General features: G+C 34.0%; 1 protein-coding gene across 1 annotated transcript; it reads right to left on the bottom strand.

Annotated features, from left to right (window-relative positions):
• Positions 1-2,455: 2,455 nt before the first annotated feature.
• On the bottom strand, positions 2,456-6,229 carry LOC110618097 (cytokinin hydroxylase). The gene is made up of 4 exons (XM_021761144.2): positions 5,879-6,229; positions 5,524-5,753; positions 4,163-4,771; positions 2,456-3,125 (listed from the first exon to the last, which is right to left on the bottom strand). The coding sequence occupies exons 1-4, from the start codon at positions 6,159-6,161 to the stop codon at positions 2,700-2,702; spliced, it is 1,548 nt and encodes a 515-aa protein (XP_021616836.1). The 5' UTR covers positions 6,162-6,229; the 3' UTR covers positions 2,456-2,699.
• Between the last annotated feature and the right edge of the window lie 6,144 nt (positions 6,230-12,373).

Here is a 12,373-nt window from a genome sequence, read left to right as displayed (position 1 = left end):
TGCAGAGACAAGGCATAGACTACAATGAGGTGTTTGCACCAGTCACAAGACTTGAAACAATAAGAGTCTTGTTGGCAATTGCAGCTCAAAAGGATTGGGAGGTTCATCATATGTTAAAACGACGTTCTTGAATGGTGAATTGGAAGAGGATGTTTATGTCGCACAGCCAATTGGATTCGAAGACAAGAAAAATCCATATAAAGTCTTAAAATTACATAAAGCTTTATATGGGTTAAGGCAAGCACCTAGAGCATGGAATTCAAAGCTTGATGGGTGTTTAAAGGCACTTGGTTTTGAGCAGTGTCCGCATGAACATGCTCTGTACAAAAGAAAAATTGCAGGAGAAATTATGATTGTTGGTGTCTATGTAGATGATCTCATTTTGACAGGAGAAAATCGGAATGTCGTCGAAAAATTTAAGTTAGAGATGCAGCAGAAGTTTGACATGACTGATCTCGGATTATTGAGTTTTTATCTCGGCATTGAGGTTAAACAAACTGCAACCTCAATTTCTGTTTGTCAAACAGGTTATGCAATGAAGATTTTGGAGAAGATGGAGTGGGGGAGTGCAATTCGTGCAAGCTTCCTATGGAACCAAGAACAAAGTTGAGCAAAGTTGTTGAAGGTGAAACATTAGTTGATACAACATTATACAGGAGCATAATTGGAAGCCTTAGATATTTGGTCAATACAAGACCAGATATCACCTTCTCTGTTGGTGTTTTGAGTAGATTCATGGAGAAGCCTACAACAACTCATATGGCAGCAGTAAAACAAATCCTGTGATACATCAAAGGTACTTTGAACATTGGTTGTGTGTATTTGAAGAAACAACCAGATATGAATCTTGTTGGTTACTGTGATAGTGACCTTGCTGGTGATATAGATGACAAAAAAAGTACCACTGGAATTCTATATTTTCTTGGCAGCAGTCCAGTAACTTGGGTCTCACAAAAACAGAGAGTTGTAGCGCTATCGTCGTGTGAAGCAGAGTACATTGCTGCCACTGCAGGTACTTGCCAAGGAATTTGGTTAAGTAAAATGATTAGCGCAGTTGAAGGAACAGAAGTGAAAGCAACACTCAAAGTGGACAACAAATCAGCCATAGCTCTTGCTAAAAATCCGGTGTATCATGATAGGAGTAAGCACATCGATACACGCTATCATTTTATTCGTGATTGTGTGCAGGCTGGAAGCATTGATTTGGTGTATGTTAATACTGAAGTTCAATTGGCTGATATGTTGACAAAGCCTTTGGGAAGACAAAGGTTTGAAGAGCTTCGAGAGAAGTTAGGCATGAAGGCAATAAACAAGTTTAAGGGGAGTGAATGTTGAAGTTAATTAAACTTGTTTTATTTTATTTCTATGTTTCGTACAACATAGGAAGAATTATTTTTTACAAATAAAGAGTCAAACTCCAGTAGGAGTAATAATAGGAGTTTAGTTATTTTGTTTTGATTTGGTCAGCTATATGAAGAAGTTGCAGGAGCTATATGTGCCACTTCCTCTTACTTTGTAGAACCATTTTGTTGAATCTATTAATATAAAAATGGTGTATTATCAATGTTAAAGATAGATCACCACAAAAAGAGTTTAAAAATCTGTATTGCTCTCTTACTGTCTTTACTGTTTTTTTTTTTTAACAAGAGGCCCTCCCTACTCTTTCTACACACTATAGCAGAAGGAACGGGGCGACCCCAAAAAAGAAAGACGAAACGCATCAGTGGATATTCTCTCTTTAATTCAAACTGAAGAGAGAATATTTACAGAGACAGCATTGTTACTTTTATATGATGTGGAACAACATAACTTTTTTACTTTGTTTTAATAATTAATTTGGTTGAATAGAAAAGTATGAGATTCTTACTTTCCAATCACCTGGGATGCTTAGCAACAACTACAAGACCACAGTAAATAGAGAGTCATTTGGCTGAAATTCTCTAGTTTCTCTGCTCCTCTCTCTTTTTTTTTTTTTTTTATTTTAATCATGTACTTTTTAGCGGCTTTTATAGGTGCTGTTATCATATTGTTGTGATAACGTTTGCCGCTTAATCAAAACCCTGGATTATTAACATGGTAAGATGCCAAATCTTGGAGCGCAGTTTTTTTTTTTTTCTTTATTCATCGAAAAAGGATTTCATTCCAGAGCCAAATAAAATAAAAATTACAAATTCGAGCTTTTTTTCAATTCATACATAACTAAGAAACTATTTATCAAATCATATAAAATTTAAAAATATTTTTAAATTTTATATATCAAAGAAGCATGTTTCCATGGTGCCGAACATATTTATATAATACACTCGATGCACTGTATTTATACGTGTATATCTACTCACGTAATAAAGTTATTTTTTACTTGAATTATAAAGATTGAAATCCATTTTTTTTATTAGTGAAGGATATATGTATGAGAAGCATTCAATAATTTATTGGTTAAGCAATAGTATTTTGCGTTATTTTCATCCATTGCAAATCAATTGGATTAGAAGTCATTTTTGAATAACCTATTGGAAGCCAACAAAATATCAAATGACAAATATTTGAAGCAATCAATAAGAAGAGCTTGAGCAGAAGGACATGCTCTCATTTATTTTCCATATTACAAAACAACAAAGGGAAAAAATAAAGCCCCTGGTGGCTGAAATAGTACTACAAAGGAAGGTCAAACTATATATTTTCAGGTGAAAATTCCAAGCCTAGAGGGGTTTAACAATGAGAGGCAGCCCAAGACTTGGTCTCAGGGAGAGCATAACAGAAGGAGAATGAGAATAGTTTGGGGAGAGGGAGAAACAAAACCTTGTCAGGATTAAGGACAGAACAACCTTATACTCCATTATGGTCAAGTGCCTACCTATACACATTCTCCCTCCGAACCCAAATGGCAAAAACCCCATCTTGTGGTTGCATCCACCAAACAAGTCATTATCGAATCTCTCAGGTTTAAATTCGTAAACATCTTGTCCCCATAGATCAGGATCATGGTGCATGCCCACAACGTCAATCCAGACGTTGGTTCCCTCGGGGATGGTGAGGTTATTTACTGTAATATCTTCTCTGGTTTGCCTCTGAACATTCGGCGCCGGTGAGTAGAGCCTCAGAACTTCGTTCATTACCCATCCCATCTGCAATAACATAATCTCACATAATTAAACATGGCTGTAAATCAAAATTCGAGAGAAGATGGTAATGGTATGACACGCGTCCGAATACCTAATTCAACAACTCCCCTCGTGCTTCTCATGCATTAATTTCCAATAACAGACAAAATGAAAACGACAGGTCATCGTGTCGTACTACTAAAATGTAAATATTAATAAATATATTTTAAATACTTATATTTTAGATCACGTAAATAAACCGGATTTATTGGCCGGTGAGGCAGAGCCACCAGCACAGCACTTATGGGTTGTGGTTCTGAATTCTCTTCATGCCACAGGAAATGATGTTTTGTTAGTTGCTACGTGTTTTGAATGAGACTGACTTGTCTTCTTTTTTTTTTTCTTTTCTTTTCTTTTCTTTTTATCGCCATGCACAAACACAAATAATCCAAATCCTAATAATCCCCACGACATAATTTATTTGATCATGTGCGCGTGGACCTTGACCTTTTGAATTTGGTCTATGCACACCATCTACCCACTGATGCTCTTTAAATCCAATCCCACTATTCCAAATTACTAGAAGAAAAAGGCTCATCCGAAAAAAAAAAAAAAAAAAAGATATGATGTCTTTTACTTAGGTGTTTGGTAATCTACAAGTCATTATCATATCTGATTTTTCAAAGCCATCAGAATTATTTTGTTTATAATAAAATCAACCAAGTAGCGGAATCTTTTTCTCCTCCTTAAATTCATCCTACCTAGTGGGTAATTCAAATTAACTTGAAATCTCTTCACACAAATGAGAAATTCCAAAGGCTTCTCTAATCCCTTTTTGGTTAAGTAAACAAGAGCTTTTCATTGATGGAAGTGAAAATTGTGTTTTCTAGTGGAAGAAATGCATGTGATTGTATTGTTGATTTTACGTATGTGCATGTTTACTTACCCCTAACTCCAGTTTTAACACCTACAAGAACTCAGATCTCAGAATTATAAACAAACAACTCATCAAGCAAGTAATAAAACGTTCAAATTTAAATTAAAAAACATGCATATAATACCTTCTTAAGCCCAGCAAGCATGGAGAAATCAATGTCTGTATCCCCAGTAACTTGTCTAATTTCCTCTCTTAATCGATCTTGCCACTCTGGATGTGCCGCCAAAAGCAGCAATGTCCATGACAGTGCAAGTGCTGTCGTCTCATGGCCACCAAAGAAGAAAGTCTTGCACTCATCGACCAGTTCCCTGGCTGTCAACGTCTTCCCTAGTCGCCCCTCCTCGTGATTCTCTTCCAGCAATAACCCTAGCAAGTCCTTCTGAGGACACCCTCCTTTGGAATTCCTACGATCTGTTATAATCGTCATAAGTAGGTCATCGATTTCTTTTCCAAGATTTTTGGCTTCTAGGGTTTGCTTAGGACACAGGAAACTGCTGAAAGGCACTCCCACATAACGGTTAGTCTTGAACAGAGTGAATTGCATGGCTCTCAATTTCTCGAACACTTGTCTCCCATTTTCGTAGCCTATCCCAAAACTTGTCTTGGCGATTATTTCTCCGGCTGTTGCAATGATTTCTCTCTCGACGTCAACTTCTTGGCAGCCGGAATGTATGAGGCTTGTCCACTTGTCTAGCATCTTTGTGGTGGACTCCGCCATTAAGCTTGCCATTGCCTGTTTATAGGTCAAGCAACAGAGTTTAATTAGTGGGTTGATAATATAAGTATAGGAATATAAGACAAATCACTACTTACCAACCTTAGACATATAGGGTATCTCTTTAAAATGGTAAAGCAATATTTTGATGCAGAAATTTGCTTGACTCTTGCTTAAGTTTATATATATTTAACCCTTCGACCTTTATAGATTACGATTCATGGATTCTAATTAAAAATCAAAGCTAAATTCTAGCCATTTGTTCTTCAGAATTTATGCCCCACCAACTTTTTAACTTTACCCATAATTTAGTAGAAACTTTAATTAACTTCAAGAGTCTAAGGAAAGCAGACACCTTTATCCATTAATATTATGTAACATTTATATAAAAACTAATAAATATCAAGCTTTTCAGTGTTTTTATTTTTATTCTCAAAATTGCTCACCACCTTTCAACTTGCGCTACTTATATTAATATTAAATCATTACATGCATGATTTTATCATAATAATGCTTCTTTCACATTTAAGTGGAATTTCGTCCGTAAACTTTTAAGTAAAATCCATAATATGAAAGAATATATAATAGTAGAAATTAGTATCGTATATATTGATTAGTAAATAATTTCTTATCATGTTAATGAGTGATCATCCATGGTGAACGGTGTAGCTCATTGCAGATTAAAACTGTTGAATGTAAAGACTGGATATTTTCCCACCAACACCCTAAAAAACTTGCATGTATATACTATTCTTAGAGAGAGAGTTAACCTTCACGCTGGCCTGTGAGAGTGCCGGAGTAATAATATGACGGTGACGAACCCAGTCGTCTCCTTCAACCATAACCAAACCATTACCGAACATTGGTTTCCTGTCATGTTTAAACACGTTAGGCTTTCCCCAGCTTTTGCCCATAACTCCTGTAGACATCCTCTTAAGAAACTCCGGGTCTGCTATGTATAAAAATGGCTCTGTACCTAGCCAGTATATAAACACCTTCCCTGCAACATAAAAATATTCTCGCAATAAGAATCCTTATCTACCATGTGCAACGCACTACAGCTAATAGTTTGCATTAAATAGAAATCAGAAAAATTCATAATAATAATGTGAAAAAAACCCATACCATGAGACTTCTGCCATTGAGCAAAGTAAGGAAAGACAGTAGAGTGAATATCATTGGAGACTGCTAAAGGACCAGAAGAAGCTGCAGCAAAACTACTTCTACGTATCTTTTTCATCTCCTCAATATTCCCTAGAGGAAAACTTGGGGTTGGACCTCCAAACCCATTCTTTTTTAGCTTCATGTAAGTTCTAGCAGGTGAAATCCAGAAGGAAATCAATAGCCTAAATAACAAGTAGAGGAAAACACCAGAGAAGATCAACTTAAAAAGGTGAAAAAACTCCATTTTCTCTCTCACAAAGACAGAGAAAGAGACGCAGACACAGACGCGGAGCTTGCTCGCGAAAGCTATGTGTTTTGAAGTGATCGCTAATAAAGATTGGTTGATGTAAAGGAGAGAGCCAAAATAGGTATTTATAGATGAAAAATGTCGGAGATTTGACTATACAACTGTACATTTACATGTTGTGTTTGAACGTTTTTCAAGCGTCTGTTGTTCAACTTTTTAGGTCTTTCTTTTATATGTCTTTTAGACTTTTTTTTTTTTTTTTTTTTTTTGAAAAGAAAATATCAATAAAATACAATAAATAATAGCATCTCTTCATTTTCCCATTTTGTCGTTCGACTTTTGCCAGCCTGCGTTTTTGGTTATCCCATTTCCTTTCAAGGGAAGCCGTCCAAGTGCATCCTATTCCAAAAGGGTTCAGCCAATATAGATTGGCCACGTAAGGTTTTGAATAATCTTCTGCGTACGTGGACTAATGAGAAACCGCCTATTTTTAATAGGAAGAGCTCTAGAGTAAAATTGTCGTAAATTTTTCCTATTCCGTGAGCCGTGACCTCATATATGTAGGACGGAATTTGGAAATATCCACGACAACAATTCTATTTCTCATTTAGACTGAGAAACCTTCAAATCAAAGTCATAATAGAGTTTTTGAGACATGTAATATGAAAAATATAGACGTGCACACACTTAAATGCCAAGTTCTCTTTTTTACTTGTAAATGAATGTATTGCAAACTTATAAAAACAAATGTTAAATTCCACGTGAATTTGGGATAGAATAACGTGGGTTTTAAATATTTTTTTTATTAAGATATTTTTTGGATGAATTAAATTTAATTTAAATTTAATATGATATCATAGTCGATATTAGATTTTTATAAATATTTTACGCTCTAAATTCTGACTTTATTTATATCAATTTAAAACAAAAAATAACGTAACACTTATAATAACTTTAAACATTTTTTTTTCAATCACCCTCATTCAAATTTAACAACATATTAATACCATAAAAATTAATTTCAAAAAGCTAGCTATAAGATTTCTTTTTTTCATCTAACAGAAAGTTACAAGCTGGGCTATTTACTCCTACTATATAAGAAGTTTAAAATTTTGTGTGAATCCATAGATACTGTCAAAATTTTCAAGTGTGTGTAAATAAAGAAGGTGTATCACATCTTTGGCATCAGAGTTCAGATGGACATACATGTATATCTCATTCCTTGCGAGATTCACTATAGTCTTCCTGATGTATTCAGTCAAAAATCAAATATTCAAATTTCAACTATCATATTCTTGTTCTTTTTTTTTTCTTTCTTTCTTAAATTTTCCTTCATGACGAATAATCAAATCTAAGAGTCCACCATAACCCTAAACTGGGTTAGAAATAGAAAAATGAATGAACCCTAAACTGGGTTAATTGAGTAGTTTGAAAGAACTTCATTTTATAACTTTACAATTTCCTTACTCACAAAAAAAATATATTACTATAATCAGTATTAGGTTTACTAAATCATAAATATAATATGATATCTAAAAAAAAGCATATTATTATCTAATTAATTACTTTTAGCATTTTAAATTTAAATAATTATAATATTGAAAATATGTAAAATATTTATAAAATATATAATTATTTAAACATAAAATAAATAATTACTTAAATGTTATTAATAAAAAAAATTCAGAAATACCATTATTTAAAATTAAAAAAAAAAATAAGTTAACAGTTAAATTACACAAATTTTTTTAACGAAATCAAATTTGTAAGACTGTTTTATGCTAAATGGATAGGAGTAACTCCACGCATCCTAAATAGTAGATGAAAGGGAAAAAGACTATCCAGATTTTTATTTAGTATTAATTAAATCTATATCTCAAATCATATCAAATAATTGATATATTATTCTGAATGTATCGTAATATGTTAAAATCCAAAAAATAGGGTTGTACACGTGTATGTAAGTTTGACTAGGAAAAATCATTTTCCTTTCTTTTTATCACTTTTTTTTTTGTCTATTAGTGACGTATAACTACCTTCCTGCTACAGTGCCATTATGTCACTCAGACTGTACGTACGAACGAGTCAGAGCATCCTTTCATGTCAGACGGCCATTTAATTCCCCCAACGCGCATGCTGATAGGGTTACGAAGTGACTAAGTCGGCTACTCTTCCTCACGTTATATCACCATATTAGACTATCTTCTATTGGATTTACGCTCATGATTGATCCGGCCTACTTCATCTATCTAGGTTAGAGCTTGCGACATTGAATCGGTCTAATTGAGAATGGTTTGATGGATTTTAGACCTTTAATTTTTTTTATGATTTGGCCTCAACCCAAATATAAAAAGTCCGATAATCATCGTATAGATATAAACATATACAAATCGTCCATATCAAAAAGAAAAAGTAACCTCTAATGCTATATTGAAAAACTGAATCAAGTGTGGCTCTATCTCAAAAGCTACTTTTAAAAAAAAAAAACATTATTATATTTAATATTTAATTAATGTCTCAAATTAATAAAAGCGCCGTAAAAATATTATTATAGCTGGTATGTGTGTGTACACATTGCCTAAATAAAGTGAAGTAAAAACATTATTTGTATGCTAAAGATTTATAAATAAATTAAAGAACATGAGGAATGAAATGATGTCATACTAACGTCAGAAAATGCAATTTAATTATTTCTTTTAAAAAGCTGTATTTCGTATTCTATTTTCAGATATAAAATCAGATGCTGGATTTTATTAATGTTCATCCAGGCTTATCGACTCAGAATCAATTTTTAAAATATATAATGATCATTGGACTTTCTACACTTGGGGCAAGACTATGCTTTAAAAGAAAAACACAGGTCCAAGGCCTATCAGCCTTTCTCAAAGCCAACCAATCTCACGTGACGCGCCCCAGCCCAGCAACGAGAAGCAGACCGAACAGGTCACACGCGTGGGCCCATCTGAAGGGAGTTTAGCCCGGTGACGTGACAAGAAGTAGGGGAGCAGCCCAGTCACCTCGCAGCCCTGCTCGCATGCGTGCCAGAGAGAATTAAATGGCCGCCTAGCGTGGAGAATTAATTGCCATCTAGCGTGGAGAGGGGTTCTGACACATCCATACGTACGGAGCTGAATGACAAGGACATGTGTCACTGTAGCAGAGAGGCAGTTATACATCACTAGCAGAGAGGGGTCTCTTCCTTCTTTCTGGAATCTCGGCTATAGATATTTATTTTTCTCTAAAAAAATCTTGCCTGAGACACTAGTTCATGCACCTAACTTGAACGTCGGAGGGTCTCCACCGGGTATCTCCGGTAGACCCCTGACCATCTTTCCTTATTTTGCAGGTTCTTTCATCAAATCGAATATTGAGAGACCCGTAAGATGAAGTAAGAAGAAAATCATATCTATCGTGGAGTAAGAGAAAAACCAGATTTATCAATATAAATATTAATTATCTTCGTATCCACCTAGTAAAACTTTATTTGAAATAAATCATTTATTAAAAAATATATAAATACATACTAATTCAATTTATTTTCAAATTATTTTTTTATTATAAGCTTAAAAATCCTTAAAATTTTTAAAATTTTATAGATATTTTAATATATTTAAATTGTAATTTTTATAATATTATTAATATAATTACATTTCTATTTATAAGTTTATTAATATTCTTTATTTTTAATGACCGCAAACGAACAACACTTTTTATGAAATAAGCAAATTAAATCTTAAATAAATTTATTTATGACATTTTTATCAGAAGTCAATAAAAGGACATGATCATTATAAATTTGAATAAAATAAAGTATTGATGGTCATTGAGCTGTCACATGCTGTATTTGTCTCTATTATACTAACATCAATTGAAAAAGCTCAAGGACAGGTATTTTCACCGTAAGCAACATGGTCACTGTAAGCGATAATGTCCAACTTGGATAGCCAAGAAAAAGCAAGATATATCTCTATTTTGTTTGCTGGTGGTTGAAATTTGTTTAACGGTATTGATTACACTCCAATGGTATGTAGACTCAAGAGCCACTAATTATGTCTGCAATTCTTTGTAGGGGTTTGAGGCAACACGGCAGGTAAGTGAAGGAGAAATAAGCATTTTTCTGGAAAATGGTACTGAAGTTGTAGTTTTAGCTGTAGAAATGTTTCTTTGAATTTTAAATAAAACATTATTTTTGAAGGATGTTTTGTATGTTCTTTCAATTAGAAGGAATTTAATTTATGTTTCTAGTTTGAGTAAGAACGAATATTTGGTTTGTTTTAATAAATTTTATGATGATTTTGTCGTTATTAAATTTAGAAAACAAATCATATGTTTTGGCTCATTAAATGATGATTTATTTATTCTTAAAAGTGTAACTTATTAATTCCGAAATAAATAACTTTGATGTTATTGTACTGCTAAAGAGAAAACATCCTATTGAATTCAATCACACATATCTTTGGCATTTAAGACTTGATCATATTAACTTAGACTGAATTTCTAGGTTGGTCAAGGATGGACTTTTGAGTTCATTGAAACTGGAGGCACTACCAATCTGTAAATCATGTTTAGAAGGTAAAATGACTAAGAGGCCTTTTCCCTTAAAGGGTAATAGAGCTAATGATGTTCTTGAATTAATTCATTCTGATTTGTGTGGCCTAATGAGTATCCAAGCTAGGGGCGATTTTGAGTATTTTGTGACTTTCAAAGATGACTACTTAAGGTATGGGTATATTAACCTATTGGGCTGTAAGTCTAAATGCTTTGAAAAATTCAAAGAGTTTAAGGCAGAAACGGAGAAGCGACATGGAAAATATATCAAGTCACTATGATCTGATCATGGTGGCGAATACCTCTCTATAGAATTCATTGCTTATTTATCAGAACAAAGAATTACTTCACAATTGTCTGCACCTAGTATGCCACAACAGAATGGTGTAGCAGAAAGAAGAAATAGGGCGCTTATGGTAATGGTTAGATCAATGATGAGTTACTTAGATTTGCAAATTTCTTTCTAGGAATATGCAATTGAGACAGCTGCATACATTCTGAATTTAGTTCCTTCTAAGTCAGTACCTCTAACTCCTACAGAATTGTGGACTAAGCGTAAATCTAGTCTAAGACATGTTCAGATGTGGGGTTGCCCAGCCTATGTGCTGAAAGGGAAAGCAGATAAGTTGGAATGAAAATCAGAATTATGTTTCTTTATTAGATATCCTAGGAAACAAATGGTGGTTTATTTTATAGTCCTAAGGATAAAAAGGTCATTGTTAGCACCAATGTAAATTATCTTGAGGGGGACTATATTTTAAACCATACTCCCAAAAGCCAATTAGGCTTACGTGAATTGAGAGAAGAAAACATACCAACTAGAACATTACCAACAGAACATGAACCTGAACCATTCTTGGTCGGAGCTGACATTCCATTACCTCGTCATAGTGGGAGAAATGTTAGTAGATCTGAAGATCAATAGCTGCCCCAATAGTCAGTACCTAATATTTCACTACAGCACGAGAGTAGTGAAGGTCATGTCGAAATTGAAGCAACTTGATCCACATATACAAGATGAAGGTGTGGCTGAACATGCTGTAGTACTTCATTGTAGTGGGAGAATAAGACGACCACATATTCGATATACTCTTTTGGGAGAAGTTTTTAACAGAATCCCTGAAGAAGTGAATATCGAGCCAGTGTGTTACGATGATGCACTACAAGATAAAGATGCTAATAAATGGCTTATAGCTATGAAATATGAGATGGAGTCTATGTACTCTAATCAAGTCTGGGAACTTGTAGAACGACATGAAGGGGTTAAACCCATCGAATGTAAGTGGACCTATAAGAAAAGAGGGGTTTAAAGGGTAAAGGCAAACTTATAAAGTAAGGCTTGTTGCGAAAGGGTACACTCAGAAAGAAGGGATCGATTATGAGGAAAAATTTTCGCCGGTAGCATTGCCTAAGTCTATTAGAACTCTTCTATCTATTGTGGCTCATTTCGATTATGAAATTTGACAGATGGATGTCAAGACAGCTTTTCTAAATATTGGAAGTCTTGATGAATGCATCTATATGAAGCAACCAGAGGATTTCATAACTAATGGCCAATAGCATTTATTATGCAAGTTGAATAGGTCTATTTATGGACTTAAACAGGCATCTAGGTCTTGGAACACTTGTTTTGACCAGTCGATCAAAACTTTTGGTTTTGA

Source organism: Manihot esculenta, chromosome 6 (assembly GCF_001659605.2).
Source record: "Manihot esculenta cultivar AM560-2 chromosome 6, M.esculenta_v8, whole genome shotgun sequence".
Classification (NCBI taxonomy): Eukaryota; Viridiplantae; Streptophyta; class Magnoliopsida; order Malpighiales; family Euphorbiaceae; genus Manihot; species Manihot esculenta.
The sequence above is the reverse complement of the archived record's forward strand: the minus strand, read 5'-3'. Positions and strand labels throughout refer to the sequence as shown.

What these genes read in the sequence shown, in the direction of transcription:
- LOC110618097 (XM_021761144.2), bottom strand. Translation starts at nt 6,161, where the DNA reads ATGGAGTTTTTTCACCTTTTTAAGTTGATCTTCTCTGGTGTTTTCCTC. An exon ending in TCAATGGCAGAAGTCTCATG is followed by an intron (nt 5,754 to 5,878) that starts GTATGGGTTTTT and finishes TTTATGTTGCAG; the next exon opens with GGAAGGTGTTTATATACTGG. An exon ending in TCTCACAGGCCAGCGTGAAG is followed by an intron (nt 4,772 to 5,523) that starts GTTAACTCTCTC and finishes ACCTATAAACAG; the next exon opens with GCAATGGCAAGCTTAATGGC.